This window comes from Muntiacus reevesi, chromosome 8, assembly GCF_963930625.1.
Source record: "Muntiacus reevesi chromosome 8, mMunRee1.1, whole genome shotgun sequence".
Taxonomy (NCBI): Eukaryota; Metazoa; Chordata; class Mammalia; order Artiodactyla; family Cervidae; genus Muntiacus; species Muntiacus reevesi.
In genome coordinates, this window is record NC_089256.1 from 11,207,036 (window position 1) to 11,226,812 (window position 19,777).

Here is a 19,777-nt window from a genome sequence, read left to right on the forward strand (position 1 = left end):
TAATGATTCTCTTGTTCTTGCTTTTCTTTGTAGGAAGCAGAGATCATTCGCCAGAGGGAAGCAGAAGCTAAGAAAGAATTTGATGAATGGAAAGAAAAAGAGCGGGCCAAGCTATATGGGGAAATAGACAAGCTCAAAAAATTATTTTGGGATGAATTTAAAAGTGTTGCCAACCAGAACTCTACCTTAGAGGAGGTACCCAACCTAAAAGACTTCTCAGAGTTCTTTAGCTGAAAACCTGCTTATTTGTTCACAAAATTTATTTCTTTGTACTAGTTCTATGAGTTCAGACACAAGAGGGCAGTGGCAGGTATTGAACTCCTGCTCCAGAACATATTGGCTGTGTGATCTTGGGCGTGTTACTTAACCTTCTTTTGCCTCAGTTTCCTTTCTGTAAGATAGGTTTCTGAAAGGGTTAAATTGGCACACCAACAATACCTAACATTATCTGGCATATATTATAGTAAGAGCTCCAGAGATGTTATGCTTATTTTTGCAAAGGGCTTCACTGGACAAGAAATGAGGCAAAATGTAAATGGATACATTTTTCTTCTAACAAGTTACAAGCAGGCACTCCTTACAAGCAGGCACTCTATTGGGGCCTGTGGAATCACATAGTAACTAATATTTACTGAAACATTTCCAGCCCCTGTACAGAGTTCTTTATATACACTAGCTTTTAATTCTCATAACAACCAAACAACTAATATTCTAAAGGTAGGCATGTCGTTAGTTTGCTAATTTCTCTAAAAAAATTGTTTATTTAATAAATATTTAATATAAATATTTATTTATTAAGATTTATCAGATCTTAGTTGCAGCACCGAGAGATCTTTTGTTGTGGTGCAGATTCTCTAGTTGCAGCATGCAGGCTTAGTTGCTCTGCAGCCTATGGGATCTTAGTTCCCCAACCAAGGATTGAATCTGTGTACCCTGCATTACAAGGTGGATTCTTAACCACTGAACTACCAGGGAGGTCCCTAAGTTCACTTTTAAAAATATTTTAAAAATTTGTTTATTTTTGGCTGTGCTGAGTCTTCATTGCTGTGTGTGGGCTTTCTCTAGTTGTGACGAGCAGGGGCTACTCTTAGTTGCCATGTGCAGGCTTCTCATCGTGGAGGTTTCTCTTGTGGAGCACGCGCTCTAGGGCATGCGAGCTTCAGAAGCTTGGGCACACAGATTCAGTAGTTGTGATGCAGGGGCTTAGTTGCTCCTCGACATCTGGAATCTTCCTGGACCGGGGACTGAACTCGTGTCCCCTGCATTGGCAGTGGATTCTTATCCACTGTACCACCAGGGAAATCCTCCCTAATTTATTTTTTGAAGGAATTCCCTGGTGGTCCAGTGGTTAAAGCTTCCATTGTACAGGGTGCATGTTTGATCCCTGATTGGGTATCTTACATGCCGCACAGTGAGTCCAAAAGGTAAAAAATGAAATAAAATGCTTTTTTTTTTTTTAAAAAAAAAAAAAGCTATTATCATTCCTCCTTTTCAAGCAAAGACATTGAGGCCACATAACATGCCCAAGGTCACATGGCTGTTTTAAGATGTAGAGCTGGGATTTAAACCCAGCTCCTTAAAAGCCCCTGTTCCTCTACTGGATATATTATCAAATTTATTCATGAAAAACTTATTAAAATTATCCCTGGGCTGTATCTTCCCACATAAACCTGTGTAACTAAAACTGTATCAGGGAAACGTTTTGAAAAGTATTTTCAGAATGTTGTTGTGTTTTAGTCACTCAGTCATGTCTGACTCTGGGATCCCATGGACTATAGCCTGCCAGGCTCCTCTGTCATGGAATTTCCCAGGCAAGAATACTGGAGTGGGTTACCATTTCCTTCTCCAAGGGATGTTCCTGACCCGGAGATCAAACGCTTCTCCTGAGTCTCCTACATAGCAGGCAGATTCTTTACCACTGAGTCACTGGGGGAGCTGTACAAGGAAAAGGTTTGAGCAGAAGTATTTTCAGAATGTATTCAGCTGTTATTGGTTCTCTGAATAGCAAGGAATATCTTTTCTTATTTTTGAAAATGAATTATCTAATAGTGTTTCTCACGATCATTCTACATTTTGCCTAAAGAAACACCTAGGCAGTTTTTCCATAAGGGGATTGTTGTAGGATATGGAGGGAGGCTTGAGGGATCCATCATCTCAATCTGAGATGGAAAACCAAGGATGGAGGGTGGTGGGGTTGAAACAAGAGATAGGTGTGTGTGTGTGTGTGTGTGTGTGTGTGTGTGTGTGTGTGTGTGTGTGTGTGCATCATCTCAATCTGAGATGGAAAACCAAGGATGGAGGGTGGTGGGGTTGAAACAAGAGATAGGTGTGTGTGTGTGTGTGTGTGTGTGTGTGTGTGTGTGTGTGTGTGTGCATCATCTCAATCTGAGATGGAAAACCAAGGATGGAGGGTGGTGGGGTTGAAACAAGAGATAGGTGTGTGTGTGTGTGTGTGTGTGTGTGTGTGTGTGTGTGCATCATCTCAATCTGAGATGGAAAACCAAGGATGGAGGGTGGTGGGGTTGAAACAAGAGATAGGTGTGTGTGTGTGTGTGTGTGTGTGTGTGCATCATCTCAATCTGAGATGGAAAACCAAGGATGGAGGGTGGTGGGGTTGAAACAAGAGATAGGTGTGTGTGTGTGTGTGTGTGTGTGTGTGTGTGTGTGTGTGTGTGTGTGTGCATCATCTCAATCTGAGATGGAAAACCAAGGATGGAGGGTGGTGGGGTTGAAACAAGAGATAGGTGTGTGTGTGTGTGTGTGTGTGTGTGTGTGTGTGTGTGTGTGTAGGGACTTGAGCCCTCCCATCCTAAATGTTCCCCTGGCTTGGACAGGGGTGGTTTATGGCAGACAAGATGCTGCTCCACCATGTGGTCATGGTCCTGACCCCAGCTCCACACTCATCATCTCTGAGCTCATCTGAACCTCTGACTCCCATGCTTCCCCTGACATTGCTCACTGACTAGACATGTTCTGTAAATAGGTACTGATTTAAATTTGGAGTTGTTGTTCATAAACCACGTCCTCCAAAATCAAAGGTTACATCTGTTAGGAAATTCTGAGTTGTTGTAAATAAGGACATAATTCTTACTACCATCCATGGTTTCCTTTTAACCAGGATTGCCTTGTCTTAAACTGGAACATCCATTTTTTTGTCTTCCCCCCTAGGATGACTTCTGTTGAATTTTTGTGTTTGTGTTTCTCCCCTCATCTCCTCTCACCTGACATTTTATTATTTTAATTTTATTAAAGTATAGGAACCAAACTGGATACAAAATTCTCAGTGTACTTGGATAATTATTTTGTTGGTTCCCTTTTAAAAAATTCTGGGAGTGGGGGAAACAGGTAAGATTCCGCTTAGAATGATCGTGTAAAACACTGTAAGGCTCCTTTCAAAGCTCAAGAGAATATGTCAGGAGGGCCAGTGAGAGTTCAGTGCATTTTGGAAATATTTGTTCTCGTAACTTTGTCCCTGATACAGAAGTCAGAGAGCTTGCTTTGGCTAAATCATCTCACTAAAGAGAGAACTTTAGATTAGACGTAGGGTAAGTCCAGCTGCCAAAGGAGGCCCCAGTTGAAAGGAAAGCACCGTGACGGTTTGTGACACCAAGAAAGCAGCCCTCTGGTGTGTCATAAGCAGCAGTGTGAAGACAGAAGCGACGCATTGGAGGCTGAAAGTTGTGCATACGTCTGATAAAGCATTTGACGCTACAAAAATATTCAAGGGGTTTAGAAATGGTTTTCTCAGGTGGCGCCAGTGGTAAAGAATCCACCTGCTGATGCAGGAGACACAGGAGACACAGGTTTGATCCCTGGTTGGAGAACATCCCCTGGAGAAGGAAATGGCAAACCACTCCAGTATTCTTGCCTGGGAAATCCCATGGACAGAGGAGCCTGGAGGGCTACAGACCCAAAAGACTCAAAAGAATCAGACATGACTGAGGATGCACTACTGTACTTTGTATGAGAAATGGTTAACATTTGGACCCAATATTGCTTTAGCAGAAGAGTTAAAGATAATAAGAATGTGAAGTTAAACTCAGGGGCTTAACATTTCTCCAAAGCTATAATAGGGTGCATGAGTTTTATATAGTAATAGAGATGCAGGTAATTGCTTTTGTCACTACAGTAGTGATATATTTAAAAATATAACTATGGGGAAGAGGTGGAAAGGTATCTTCTCTTTGATCCACTTTTCCTTACCTTTTTCTTCATATTAGCTCAGGAACTGTTAGCTCAGGAAGCACTCACTAGGCACTGGTGACATGACTCCAAGCTGTGAAAAGCCAGGCCTTCTTGGTGACAGCCAAGATTTTTTTCTTTGTTGAAAGAGCAGCAGGATTTCTCAGGGAGTGGTCTGGAATGCCAGAGATCCTCCTCAAGGCTCTGAGTCTGATTCTCTTTATCCTACTCGAGACTGAGGAAGAAATGGGAAAGCTGTCAGACAAGTTTTGGGCTTGAAGTTCAGCAGAATTTCAGTGCAATGGAAATGACACTCTTGAATGTGTTCTTCCATGGGATTTTCTTCTCCTGTGCAGGAGCTGAGCTTTCAGGAGAACCGTAGTGAAGGGGAGTGTGGATTTGTGGGAACATTTGCAGGCATGCAGATACCCAGTAATTTCAGTTCAGTTCAGTTCAGTCGCTCAGTCGTGTCCGACTCTGCGACCCCATGAACTGCAGCACGCCAGGCCTCCCTGTCCATCACCAACTCCCGGAATCCACCCAAACCCATGTCCATTGAGTTGGTGATGCCATCCAACCATCTCATCCTCTGTCATCCCCTTCTCCTCCTGCCCTCAATCTTTCCCAGCATCAGGGTCTTTTCCAATGAGTCAGCTCTTCGCATCAGGTGGCAAAAGTAAGTTCAAATTGGGGCTTTGTAGTTGGGGTAAGTATGGCCTTCTGACACCGTTCAGGGTATAAAAGACAATGTCACAATTAGGTCTTCATCAGAATGAAACTATACTTTGGCCTTTTCAGAAGCTGCAGGCACTGCAGTCCCACAATGTGATGCAGTCCAACCTGGGGTCCCTGCGGGATGAGGAACCCGAGGAGCGACTCAGGCAGGCTCAGGAGCTCTGGGCTCTGAAGGAGAAGATGGAAATTCAGGTGAGCCAAGGTCCCATGCTTTCTTCCTGAACCAGGCAAGAAACGTGCTGTCTCCCAGCAGAGTTTCTTCTTTTCACTCTGGTTTTAGGGAGGTTGCTGTTTTTCAGTCCCTTAGTCGTGTCTGACTCTTTGTGACCCCATGGACTGCAGCATGCCAGGCTTCCCTGTCCTTCATCTCGTGGAGGTTGCTCAAACTCCTGTCCATTGAGTTGGTGATGCCATCCAACCATCTCATCCTTTGTTGCCCCCTTCTCCTTCTTTCCCAGCATGAGGATCTTTTCCAGTGAGTCAGCTCTTCAAATCAGGTAGCCAGAGTATTGGAGCTTCTACTTCAGCATCAGTCCTTCTGATGAGTATTCAGGCTTGATTTCTTTTAAGATTGACTGGTTGGATCTCCTTGCAGTCCAAGGGACTCTCAAGAGTCTTCTCTAATACCACAGTTCAGAAGCATCAGTTCTTCAGTGCTCAGCCTTCTTTATGGTCCAACTCTCACATCCATACACTGACTATTGGAAAAACCATAACTTTGAATATTTGGACCTTTGCTGACAAGGTGATTTAGGGAGACTGAAAGACATCACAGTTCTATCATTTCAGACCTTGGGCCAATTAATGAAAGCATAGAGTAGGGTTCTTAAGGTTCTCAGGTGTGGCTGGTGGCATTCAAGTGTGCAGTGTCAGATTTGCCAGGGAGTTTTTTGAAAATACATTCACATTCAGCTGTATATCTTACTGGACACCCTTGCCCTCACTTTGAGTACAACCCAGTTGAAAACTATTCTTGAAAGTGTTACAGTCTCCTGGCTTTGAAGATATTTGCATGGATCTAATAGTATGATTGGAGAAGGCAATGGCAACCCACTCCAGTACTCTTGCCTGGAAAATCCCATGGATGAAGGAACCTGGTGGGCTGCAGTGCATGGGATCGCTGAGTCGGACACGACTGAGCGACTTCACTTTCACTTTTCACTTTCATGCATTGGAGAAGGAAATGGCAACCCACTCCAGTGTTCTTGCCTGGAGAATCCCAGGGACGGGGGAGCCTGGCGGGCTGCCATCTATGGGGTCGCGCAGAGTCGGACACGACTGAAGCGACTTAGCATACATAGCAATGGTGTGATGGTAAATATTTAACAACCAGTTGACTGGAACTAAAAAAGCTTTGATTTGCATCATTTGTCATTTTCTGTGGTAAAATATTCCCCCTGTGGTTGATTTGACTCTGCCAACGCGAGGTCACAGGAGATGGAACTAGGAAGACTTAGACACAGTCTGCTGTCACTGGCTGGGAGGAGGTGGCCTGGCTTCCACTGGCTGAAACTTAAATCAGTCCAGTTATATATGGTCCATCTCACTGATAATTCCATAGCAAGGAAGGGCAATTGACACTGTTGTTAAATCACACTGTCCTGCTTCTTCTCTCCAAGACCATTAAGAAAGAGCTTAATGTTTAACTAACAGCAATAAAGTGTTTCCACTGCTTGATGTTTCACAAATTTCAAATTTAAAAAGCCATTCTTTTTGTGTGAACTTTATGCACATGCTATTTTTCTGTTGATTCCCTTACCAATTTATGTGTTTGTATAGTGTATGGAAATTAACCCAGCTCTTTGTTTTTCTTGTGGCTATTTTCCCCAGTTTCTTGTTGTCCTTAAACTTTATCGTGTTTTTGACCATGCAAAATTAATAATGTTTATGTGGCCAAAATTATCAAATTATCAATCTTTTTTGTTTATAGCCACTTTGAGATTTTTTTTATTTTTTATTTTTTTTCACTTTGAGATTTAAAAAGAAAATATTCCTGGGAATTCCCTGGTGGTCCAGTGGTTGAGACTCCATACTTCCACTGTCAGGGGCCCAGGTTTGATCCCTGGTTGGGGAACTAAGATCCTATGAGCCGTGCAGTGGGGCCAAAAAAAAAAAAATGCTCTCTTTTCTTTTTTTTTAGTTTGCTCATCCATTCACTCATTCACATATGTCACCTCATTGAGGTATGATTGACATGGAAAAAGCTGTGCATATTTAATGTCTATAACTCATTGAGTTTGGGGGTAAATGTAGCCATATTTTGCTACTGTGAATAATGCTGCAGTGAACAGGGGAGTGTGGGTATCTCTTTGAGATCCCGATTTCAATTCCTTTGAATCAGTATTGAGAAGTGGGATCACTGGATTATTTGGTAGTTCTATTTTTAATTTTTTTAATAAGAGAAAACCAAACAAGTTTATTAACAGGCATACCTCATGGATACATGGGGAGATTCACTGGGGAAAATGAGTAACTCTCTTGGTTTTTAACTTTTTTGAGGAGCCTCCATACTGTTTTTCTATAATGACTATGCCAACTTACATTTTCACCAACACTGTAAAACATTTCCCTTTCTCCATATCTTTGCCATTTGTTATCTTTTGTTACTTTTAAAAATATATATCTGTTGACACTTTGAAAGTCTTCCTTGGAGAAATGTGTAGTTAGGCTCTTTCTCCACTTTTAAATTGGGTTATTTGGTTTTTTGCTATTAAGTTGTACGAGTTCTTTATGTTTTAGAGATGAACTCCTTATGAGTTACATGGTTTGCAAATATTTTCTCCCATTTTTTAAGTCATCTTTTCATCTGTTGATGGTTTCCTTTACTATGTAGAAACTTTAGTTTGATAAAGTCCTGTTTGTTTATTTTTGTTTTTGTTGCCTGTGCCTTTGGTATCACATCCAAAAAATATCATTGATAAGATCAATGTCCCTCTTTTATTCTAGGAGTTTTAGAGTTTCAGATCTTACATTTAAGTCTTTAATCCATTTTGAGTTGATTTTTGTGTATGGTATAAGGTATTGGTCCAGTTTCATTCTTTTGCATGTTGATATCCATTTTTCCCAATACCGTTTACTGAGGAGACAATCCTCTCTCTATTTTGTATCTTGGGTGCCATTGTCAAAGATTTGTTGACCATACATATGTGGGTTTAATTTTGGGTTTCGTCTCTGTTCCATTGGTCTGTGTGCCTATTTTTATACCACTACCATACTGATAAATACTATAGCTTTGTAATATAATTTGAAGTCAGGAAGTGATGCCTCTAGTTTTGTCTTGCTCAAGATTGCTTTGGCTATGTGGTTTCACATGAATTTTAGGATTGAATGGGTATGTTAAGATTGTATGGGTATTTTAACAATATTCTTCCAATCCATGAGTATGAAATATCTCTATTTGTCCTCTGCAATTTATTTCATTGATGTTTTAGAATTTTCAGTGTACTTATAGATCTTTCACCATCTTGGGTAAATTTATTCCTAAGTATTTAATTAACTTTGATGTTACTGTAAACGGGACAGTTATCTTAATTCCTTTTTTGGATAATTTGTCTTTAGTGTAGAGAAATGCAACTGCCTTTTGCATGCTGATTTTACTGAATATGTTTATCCTAACAGGTTTTTTTTTTTTTTTTTTGGTGCAGTCATTAGGAATTTCTATTTATAAGGTCATCTCATCTGCAAACAGATAATTTTACTCCTTCCTTTCCAATGTGGATGCCTTTTATCTCTTTTTTCTTTTTTGTTGTTTTTTTTTTGTCTCAATGCTCTGGACTTCCATGCTATGTTAATAAGAATGGCGAGAGGGAGCATTCTTGTCTTGTTCCTGATATTGGAGGAAAAATGTTCAACTTTTCACTATTGAGTATGATGTTACTTCTGGGCTTGTATATGGCCTTTATTATGTTGAGGTACATTTCTTCTATACCCACTTTGATGGTAGTTTTTATCATAAAAGGATGTTGACTTTTGTCCAGTGCTTCCTCTATATCTACTGAAATGATCATGTAATTTTATCCTTCATCTTGTTTACATACTGTATCACATACATCGATTAGTGTATGTTGAACCATTTTTATATCCTGGGATGAATCCTACTTGTTCATGTTGTATGGTTTTTTTTTTTACTGTGCTGTTAGATTTGGTTTGCTTGTATTTTGTAGAGTATTTTCGTATCTATGTTCATTAAGGATATTGCCCTGTAATAATTTTTATAGTGTCCTTGTCTGGCATTTGACAAGAGTAGTAATGACCTCATAAAATGTGTTTGAAAGTGTTTCTTCCTCTTCAATTTTGGGGAAGAATTTGAGAAGAATTTGCATTAGTTCTTTAAATGTTTGGTAGAATTCACCAGTGAAGCCATCAGCTTCAGCATTTTCTTTGTTGGGAGATTTTTAATTGTTGATTCAGTCTCCTAGCTCATTATTTGTCTGTTCAGATTTTCTGTTTTTTTTTTTTTTTTTTATGATTTAGCCTTGGTTGATTGTGTGTTTCTAGCAACTTGTCTATTTTTCTAGACTGTCCAATTTATTAGTAATTGTTTATAGAAGTCACTTGTAATCCTGTGATCTCTATAGTATCAGTTGTAATGTCTCCTCTTTCATTTCTGGTTTTATGTTTGAGATTTTTCTTTTTTTCTTAATCTAGCTAAGGATTTGTTAATTTTGTTTATTTTTTCAAAGACCTAACTCTTACCTTTGTTAATCTTTTTTATTGTTTTTCTATTCTCAATTTCATTTACATCTGATATAATCTTTATTATTTTCTGCCAGCTTTAGGTTAGTTTGTGCTTCTTTCTCTTGAGGTATAATGTTAGAATGTTTATATGAGATCTTTCTTTTCTATTAATGGAAAAGTTCATGACTATAAACTTCTCTGTTAGAACTGCTTTTCCTACATCCTAGAAATTTTGGTATGTTGTGTTTCCGTTTTTGTTTGTCACAAGCTATTTTTTGGTTTCTCTTTTGATTTCTTCTTTGTTTAAGAATGTCTTGTTTAATATCTACACATTTGTGTAGATCACACAAGAAACAATTTTCTTGTTTCTCTCCTATTATAGATTTCTAGTTTCATGACTTTGTGGTTGGAAAAGATTAACTTGATATGATTTCAAGTTTAAATTGGCAAAATTTTGTTTTATGATCTATCTTGGGGAATAGCTTTGGGCATTTGAGGAGAATGTGTATTCTGCTACTTGGATAGAATGTTCTGTGTATGTCTGTTCAGTCCACTTGTTCTATAGTGTTGTTCAAGTCCATTGCTTACTTATTGATTTTGTCTGGATGATATATCCATTGTTGAAAGTGGAGTATTGAAATCCTCTACTGTTACTGTATTACTGTCTGTGTCTGCCTTCATTTCTGTTAATATTTGCTTTATATATTTAGATGCTCGTATGTTGTGTGAAGACATAGCCATCAGTATCCATCCATAGGAGACTGGTTCCAGGAACCTCTATAGATGCCAAAATTCTCAGATACTCAAGTCCCTTATATTTTGCATATAACTCACATCATTTTTAAATTCTTTACATAATTTATAAATTACTTATAATACCTAATTACAATGTAAATTCTATGTAACTTATTGTGACTACAACGTAAATGCTCTATACATATTTGTTAGCATGAAGCAAATTCAAGTTTGCTTTTGGAACTCTCCAGAATTTTTTTCCAAATATTTTCAATCCACAGTTAATTGAATCCCTGGATGTGGAATACACAGATGTGGAATCCACTGATTACAATTTTATATCCTCCTGATTAACTGATTCCTTTAGCATTAGATAATGACCTTCTTTGTCTCTTATAACAATTTTTGACTTAAAGGCCATTTTGTCTGCTATAAATACAGCTACTGTTCTCTTTTGTTTACCATTTGCAGAAATGTCTTCTCTCATCTCTTTGGTTTCAGCCTATATGTGTCCTTAAAGCTGTCTTTTGTAGGCAGCATATAGTTGGATCTTGCTTTTAAAATCCATTCAGCCACTTTAAATCTTTTGGTTGGAGAGTTTAGTCCATTTAAATTTAAAGTAATTGCCAATAAAAAAGGATTTGCTATTGGCCATTTTGTTGTTTCCAGACTGTCCTGTAGTTACTTTGTCCCTTTTTTTCTCTCTTGCTGTCTTTCTTTGTGAGTTGATGGTTTTGTGTGTGTGTGTGTGTGTGTCTACTTTGATTCCTTTCTCTTTCTCTTTTGTTTATCTGCTACAGTTTTTTCTTTATAATTAGTATTTGTTGTTGTTCAGTCACTAAGTCATGTCCAACTCTTTGTGACCCCATGAACTGCAGTATGCCAGGCTTCCCAGTCCTTCACTATCTCCCTGAATTTGCTCAAACTCATGTCCATTGAGTCAGTGATGCCACCCAATCATCTCATCCTCTATAGCCCCCTTCTCCTCTTGCCCTCAGTCTTTCTTGGCATCAGGGTCTTTTTCAGTGAGTCAGCTCTTCACATTAGGTGGCCAAAGTATTGGAGCTTTAGCATCAGCATCAGTCCTTCCAAAGAATATTCAGAGTTGAGTTCCTTTAGGATTGACTGGTTTGATCTTATTGCTGTCCAAGGGACTCTCAAGAGTCTTCTCCAGTACCACAGTTTGAAAGCATCAGTTCTTTGGTGCTCAGCCTTCTTCAGGGTCCAGCTCTCACATCCATATGTGACTACTGAAAAAAGTCGTAGCTTTGACTATATGGACCTTTGTCGGCAAAGTGATGTCTCTGCTTTTTAATATACTATCTAGGTTTATCATAGCTATTCTTCCAAGGAGCAAGCGTCTTTTAATTTTGTGGCTACAGTCACCATTCATAGTGATTTTGGACCCCAATAAAATGAAATCTGTCACTATTTCCATTTTTCCCCATCTATTTGCCATGAAGTGATGGAACCAGATACCATTTTTGAATGTTGAGTTTTAAGCCAGCTTTTTCACTCTTCTCTTTCACCTTCATCAAGAGGCTCTTTAGTTCCTCTTTTGTTTTCTACCATTGCAGTGGTATCATCTGCATATCTGAAGTTATTGATATTTCTCCCAGCAATCTTGATTCCAGCTTGTGATTCATCCAGTCTGGCATTTCACATGATGTACTCTGTATATAAGTTAAATAAGCAGGGTGACAATATATAGCCTTGACGTACTCCTTTCCCAATTTTGAACCAGTCTGTTGTTCCATGTCTGGTTCTAACTGTTGCTTCTTGACCTGCATACAGGTTTCTCAGGAAGCAGGTAAAGTGGTGTGGTATTCCCATCTCATTAACAATATTCCGCAGTTTCTTGTGATCCACATACTCAAAGGCTTTTTTAGCACAGTCAGTCAAGCAGAAGTAGATGTTTTTTGGAATTCCCTTGCTTTTTCTATGATCCAGCGTATATTGGCAATTTGATCTCTGGTTCCTCTGCCTTTTCTGAATCCAGCTTATACATCTGGAATTTCTCAGTTCATGTACTGCTGAAGCCTAGCTTGAAGGATTTTGAGCATAATCTTGCTGGCATATGAAATAAGTGCAACTGTATGGTAATTTGAACATTCTTTGGCATTGCCTTTCTTTGGGATTGAAATGAAAACTAACGTTTTCCAGTCATAAAATATCTTATAATTACAGCACTCTATTTTAAGCTGGAAACAACTTAACTCTGATTGCATACAAACAGTCTACACTTTTACTTCTCTTCCTCCACACCTTCTGGTGTCCACAAGCTAGCCAGTAGGATCTGAAGCTGGCGTTGAGATCTGTGTGCCAGCGCTGAAAACTGATTCAGCTATGTCAATTCCCTCAGTTCTGGTGGAGTGATACAAAAGTGGGCCTCCTGGGCAGCATCCTTCAAGCCCTGGGCAAAAGGGCAAAAAGTGGGTGCTCACTTGCACTCACTTTCCTTGTGGGAGAGATTGTGGGCTGAGGGGGGTCTCTCTTAGCATTTAGTTGTGCTGTCTTGGGTGAAGGGTAACACAGGTAAGGTAAAACTATTCTTCCCCTCTTCAATGTACCCACTGTTGGATTTTTTGCTTCATCAAGGTGCTAGGACCTCTAGCTGGATTCCCGAGCTCTCATAAAAGTATTCTAATCTGTGGGTATTTTGAGAACTGGAACCTACTAGTCCATCATCTTGTTGACATCTCTTACATTTTTTAAGATGAAATCTTTGACCACCTAGAATTTGTTTTCATTTAAGATGTGAAATAAGGATACAAGTTCATATTTTTTTGCAATCCAGGTTCAAGTAGTTAACTACTTGTTTGAACACCATTTGTCAATAATCCATCTTCCCCCCAGAGTAGATTCCATTTCCCCCTGCCCATCTTTGGGCTTTCTAGTCTTTTCACTGCTCTTTCTGCCTACTCTGTGAGTCAGTACATTTTAATTCTTTCAGCTTTGTACTATATTTTAATATCTAGAGGGGCCCATTCGATAAGCATTTAATCTGTTTCAGAAAACAGAATGGAGGAGGAAAATGAAGGCACTGCAGGAAGAGCATGCAGCTCAGAAGAGAGAGGTAGGTCTCACTGGACTGTCTTGGGGAGCCCGGTTTCCCATGACTTCCTCTCATCCTTCAGCTCCCCATCCTTTGCCCCCTGCCTTGAACTGGTTGGCAGATATTTTGTTGCTGATACGGTTCCTCGTTGCTGAGCCCTGTCAATACACAGAGGGGCAGCTGCCCAGACGTCTGCTTCCCTAGCTGGAAGCAGGTGCCTCTAGGCCTTCTCTTCTGAATCCAGCACATCCTTTCTCCTTTCTTCATTGACCCCTTAAGGCTCTCTAAGTAGGGCTGTTCTTTAAAACTCAGAGAATTGCCCGGTCATTCAGTGTTTGGGCCCTCCTTTGAAACCCCACCCAGGAGAGATCCAGGTGGTTGTGGACCTCAGCGATAGTTCAGGCGCAGCTCAAATGGAAGGGCTCAGACACTGAGACCAGTGGGGAGAGACCAGTGGTCCTCAGGACAGAGAAACCAGCTTCTATAAAAATGTCCCTGAGGAGAAGGCAAGTGGAGGATGAAGCCAGTTAAGAAGAGCCCTAGGTTCTGCTTCAGAAAGCTCAGAAGGTAAAGGTGCTTAGATCTGAATCTGGTGCATGATGGATGGCCCCCCATTCAAGTGGTTCCCATCTGATAAGTTTATCTTTAAAAAAAAATCTTTATGTATTTATTTTTTGGTTGTTCCATGCAGCTTGTGGGATCTTAGTTTCCTGACCAGGGATCAAACGCTTGGCCTCTGCATTGGGAGTGGAGCATCTCAACCACTGGACCACCAAGGAAGTCCCTGATAGGTTTATCTTATTTGAAAAATTCAAAAATGGGAAATGCATTCAAGTTTATTCCAAAAAGCAGAAGAGCTATATTAAGATACATGGAGTAAAGTCTCATTTCTGCTCCATTTCCATCTACCCATCCCCGACACCCACCCCACAGGTGACCACTTTTAGTGCATTCTTGTATTCTTCTAGAGGTTCTTTATGCAGAAATAAGTGGTGTCATTTTCTCTCTGCTCTTAGATCAGAGGTAGCTTGTAACCACATTTCCTTCATCTTTTGTCTTCACCTAAAAGCACCCATTTGATGATTTTTGAATGACCTCCGCTTACCTGACTGTCCTCCTGTGGGAGACACACCTGACAGAGAGCCCTTGCCCTGACCCTAGGGGCCTGCACTCAATTCTCACTTCTCCTCAGGTACCACTTAAGACGTCCTCAAATAGGAAGGGAGTGAGTCTTGCTGGAAAGCTACGTGCCCAGGTCTGGAAACCCTCCACCTACTTCAGGTGGAACTCCAGCCAGCGTTTGCCCGCAGGTGCAGGCCCGCAGGCCCCGAGCTCTCAGAGGTCACTGCAGACAGGTGACTGACCAGCCGCCCTGTGCCGCCAGCTGCAGGAGCAGAACGAGAGGCTCCAGGCCACCCTGTCTCAGGATCAGAGGAAAGCAGCCGCCCAGGCCCAGCGCCAGATCAGTGCCCTCCGCGCCCAGCTCCAGGAGCAAGCCAGGCTCATTGCCTCCCAGGAGGAGATGGTAGGTGTGTCCCCCCTCCCAGCCGCGACCTGGAGCCGGAGACCCCGTCCCTGTGAGGATCTCCTTAGAGTCTCTTGGACTTGTTGGCTCCAGTCTCATTAGGTAGGGGCTCTGAGGAGAGGGAAGAGCCCTCGGACTTGAGGGGCAGAAAGTGATGAGGATGTGGAAGACGTGACTGCTGTCCTTAGGGGTTATGTTGGTGCGTTCCTAGTACCAGCAGAGACCGTGTGAATGCCAGCGCCTGTTTGATACTTTGCTTATTCCTCCATGTAAACCTCACTGCTGCCTTTCAAGGTAGACATTACCTTCTCCCCAGCATACTTTGACAGAGGATGAGACAGGCTGGAGAAGTTAAGCACCTCACTTGAGTCCGCACAGTGATGTTATAAATGACAGGGGTGAGAGTCAACCACAGCCCAGGTAGGTGGAATACGAAACCTGTGCTCCCTTCACTGTGTTCTCAGACACCATTTATTAACTAATTTCCTTTTTCATAAGTTAATAGCCTCTGAGGAGGTTGTTAGATAAGCTAGTATGATGAGAAGGCATCACTTACTAAGCACCCTTCTTCTAAAACTCGCCCCTCTGACTCTTCATCTGATTCGGATCATTCTCTGCTCAGCCCAGATGTAGCTCCCCTTTCTGAGCCCCAGGTCGGTGGAGACATGTATCTGTCCCCAGCTGGGCCCTCCTCTGGCCTTAGGTCCTTGCCATGAACCACCCTCCCCATAGGTTTCCTGGGCGGAACACCCACTGTCACTATCTAATCCACTGTTCCTATACCTCTTGCTATTTGTGCCTTTCTGTTCTTCCAGTTGTCAACATATCTAACCCACTTCCTTGCTGCTTTTCTTTTTACTACTTCCCCTAACACATTTAGCTCTTCAAAGCTGTGGCTGCCTGGAGGTTTCCTCCTTTTGTTACCAGAATTCTAATTTATAGTTGTTTCAGTTAGGAACCCACTGGCTAAATATAACAGAATAGGTTAACGGGTATTTATTTTTATTGTAACACCAAAAGAGGTCACACTTGATTTAGCAGCAACACTATGCCATTGGAATTCTAGACTGTTATTATTATTTTTTTAATTGCCGTCTTTAGCATATTCCCTGGTGGCTCAGATGGTAAAGAATCTGCCTGCTATTTGAGAGACTCCAGTTTGATCTCTGGGTTAGGAAGATCCCCTGGAGAAGAGAATGGCAACCCACCCCAGTATTCTTGCCTGGAGAATCCCATGGACAGAGGAGCCTCATGGGCTATAGTCCATGGGGTTGCAAAGTGTCAGTGACTGAGTGACTAACACTTTCATTTTCACTTTAGCCACTGACTTATGCTTGACTCTGATAGTTGCAAAATGGCTGCCATAGCCCCAACCATCACAACCATATTCAATGGAAAAAGTTGATGAGAGGCTCTTCTCAAGGCTTCTGCTTATATTTTACTAGTCAAAACTGTGGAAACTATAGTTGTGAGGAAGGTTAGAAAAGAAATAATTAGCTTTATACTTTCTAGGATAGAGGTAAGCAAAGGAGGAATAGAAATGGACATTGGATGAATCATTCATCAGTAAGTAGTGAAAAACAGCTCAAGCCTCAGCAGAAGAGGAGATCTGTCATAAGGTTAGCTAAGGTCTCTCAGAAAGCCCAAGGCAGGGGAACAGCTAAGTCTAGGAATAAATTGAATCCAAAGACATGAAATGTGGTCAAGTCATTGCTCTGTGATATGTCTCGGTTCCTTTCTCTGTAACTGTTTTGATTTTTCCTGTGAAGGTCAGCTTCTATTCCATGTCTGCCCCATGTGGCAAAACAAAGGAAATAAAAACTCAACCCAGTTAGCTGCCCAGAGCTCTTGAGTCCACATGTTACCAATCCAGAATTCTCTGCCCAAACCTGGACGGTCAGCTATGGCTGTGGTGTGGGGGTCACGTAGTCACAAGGGGCTGTCCTGTCTGCGACTGTGTAAACCGAGCAAGAGGCACTTCCTGGAGAAGAGGGGTTGAGCAGAGAGTCAGTGGCTGTTCACATCCTGCCCCCTCCCCCAGGGGGCACTCAGCTCAGAGGCCCGCATCTCGGGAGCGGAGCCTCCCTGCTCCTGGCCGAGGTTGCTTCTGTGTCTGTGCCCCTCTGCTTGCGTGGGGCTCCTGTGCTTCAGGCCACAGTCCCTCTCTGTAGAGGGGCCTTCTTGCCTCCCCACCGTGGGGAAACGGAGCATGGCGCCAACCTGACTGCCGCTGTTCAGTCTTGGTGCCATGCCCTCACATCCGCAGGCAGGAGGTGTGTTGCGGGGCTGGGGCAGAGTATTCTGAGCTCCAGCTCCCAGTGGATGGTGTGGAAACACTGGCCGTCCCTTCTGCACAGAGCTAGGCAGCCCCACCGCTCACAGCAGAGCCCCCTGCTGGCTGTAACCTGCTTTGTTCCGTGTCTTTGCAGATGCAGGCCATGTCTCTCCGGAAGGTGGAGGGTAAGTCTGCTGTCTCGGCCTCTCCTGTCTCCTGTCTCTCCTGCCTCTGGTCCCCTCCCCTGTCTCTGTCATGCTACACCAGTCAATGTATAGGATGAGCATGGTGGCAGCTGCTCGGGGACCTGCGGCGTCAGGCTCTCTGGCTGGACAAGGGAGGGTTAGAAGACGCTTGCTTCCAGGACAGACTCCAGCCCAGTTCATGCTGAAGCCATTCTGTGCAGGTAGCAGGGTTTCTTGCCTGGCCTGCTCTTCTCTGTAGGATGAGGGAGACATGAAGTGGGGTGAGGGATGGGATGGGGTGGGGTGAGGGAATCCTGGGCGGGAGGTGATGGATGGATCGGCAGGGCTCGTGAACAGGCTGTTTCTAATTCACCATAACTGTGAATCAGTTCCATCCAACTTTACCTTGTTTCCATCCCGCAGCAAGTTGACCCCAAATCTCTGTGAATATGCCTGTCTAGAGAGTCTGCCCTCCTCGTCTTGTGTGCGTGGTTCTTAGTGTGTGTGTCTGACAGATGCAGGCGCTGATGTCTAAAGGGCGGCAGTAACCTATAGGGGACCAGCCTGCTTGGAGGACCTTGCTACCCCTTGTGAAACCTTCCGACTCCACCCCACCTCTGCTGCCCTATGTCTGTAGCTTCCCTTCTGCCTTTTCTGGCAAACCCACACATCTTCCCCATCCTCTGCCTTGAGGTTAGATGTTTCTTTTGCAGTCTTGCAACCAGTTTGGAGAGGCGCCGTTGTATGGCTGTGATCTGAGTGCTGGGGCTGGGGCATGTGCATCTGTGCGTGCTCAGTTGCTCAGTCACGTCCGATTCTGCGACTCCACCAGGCTTCTCTGTTCCACCAGGCTTCTCTGTTCATGGAATTCTTTAGGCAAGAATACTGGAGTGGGTAGGCCATTTCCTACTCTAGGAGATCTTCCCAACCCAGGGATCGAACACACATCTCTTGTGTCTCCTACATTGGCAAGCCAATTTTTTTTTACCACTGAGCCACCTGGGAAGCCCAGGGCTGGTGTGGACCATTAATGAGAGCTGTGTATCATAGACTTCAGATCCATTGTCTCAGCACTTTGTCCCCACACTTTAGTGAGGGGTGAGGGGTATGACTGTCCTCACTTTCTAGAAGAGGCACCTGAGGCTTAGAGAAGTTCAAGGACTTGTGTCATGGGCAGCTAGTGAGGGGCAGAGCCGGAATGTGGATTCCGATATTTCTGCCTCCAAGGTCATGGTTGTGACCACTGCTTCACCCTGCCTCTGTCTGCTAGAGGACCGACTCGAGTCCTTGCTCTTTGTGGCCTGCACTCACGTGCCGTCCTGCGCTCTTCTCTGCGGTGGGGTGGGGCCCAAGGCCCTGGCGACACTAACTACTCCTGCTCTTCTCAGGGATCCGTGAGGGCCCGAAGACTGTGGACACAGATGCGGACTCTTCCGAGGAAGGTGAGGCTCCAGTTTCTTCCCTGGGGGCTGCCCCCTTGGTTGTTGAGTTTGTCTCTACGTAACTGGATCTGGCTGCCTGAATCTGGGTGCAGGGAACTAGGGATACGAAGTAAAATATTTCTTAAGCACCCTGTGCTTGTCAGGCACATTACATGGAGGTACACGTGTGCAACCTCCTGGTTCTCCCTGGCTCAGAGGGGATCAGTGAGTTGCCCAGAGTCACAGGGCAGCAGGGGTGGAGTCCGGGTTTGGCGTGGTGGCGCCTGCTTCGTAGCCGGTCCCTGGTGCCTGCCCCACCGCCTCTCGCCTGGTGTGACCCGGAGCAGTGGATGCGGCCTCCCTGTGTTGGCTTAGGTGACCTTTGCAGTTTTCTTCTGTGTGGTGAGCATGCAGCAGGCAGATCACACCAGCCAAACTGATGTGCAGGAATCCTTCTCGGTGCCCTCTGCAGAGCCCTGGGAGCCTGCCACTTTTATTCACTCTATTCAGTGACTGACTCTGATTTGCAGAGCTCTCAACCGAATGTTTCCAGGGGATGCAAAGGAGAAGTGAAAAAAATAGGCTCTCCTGGGTGAGTCGGGGAGGAGGAACTCCCAGGAAAGATCAGAGAGAGCTCACAGCTGACCTGCTGACCAGGCCCGCCCGCCCAGCCTGGCTGTGATGTGACAGTTCCAGAGTCACCGAGGAAAGGGTTTTATTTGTGTCACCAGAGATTTCATCATCGGGTATTTTTTTTTTTTTAATGTGATGTTTTTCTTTACTTTTGAGGCAGTCATCTATGCTTTTGGCAGAAAAAGCAAGAGGGTGCATAGTAGGTCTCCCTTCTGCCAGGCCATCCAGTCTCTGCCCAGAGATTCCATTGTTAATGGTTTGTCACATTTCTTTCCAGAGACACTTGGTGCAAACACAAGCACGCACATGTATGCATTCTTTTTCTTTTTCCTAAATGGGAGCACAGTGTACATA

At 43.2% G+C, this 19,777-nt stretch overlaps 1 protein-coding gene across 8 annotated transcripts in view; it reads left to right on the plus strand.

The window, feature by feature from the left end:
* DZIP1L (DAZ interacting zinc finger protein 1 like) overlaps positions 1-19,777 on the plus strand; it is a 60,296-nt gene that overhangs the window by 27,167 nt on the left and 13,352 nt on the right. For 7 of the 8 annotated variants that reach the window (XM_065942824.1, XM_065942828.1, XM_065942825.1 and 4 more), the window contains 6 exons: positions 34-195; positions 4,981-5,109; positions 13,343-13,405; positions 14,769-14,909; positions 17,339-17,369; positions 18,758-18,811. In XM_065942824.1, coding sequence (XP_065798896.1) covers positions 34-195; positions 4,981-5,109; positions 13,343-13,405; positions 14,769-14,909; positions 17,339-17,369; positions 18,758-18,811 — 580 coding nt within the window. The remainder of the gene's footprint in view (positions 1-33; positions 196-4,980; positions 5,110-13,342; positions 13,406-14,768; positions 14,910-17,338; positions 17,370-18,757; positions 18,812-19,777) is intronic. The other variant, XM_065942831.1, reaches the window with a different exon arrangement.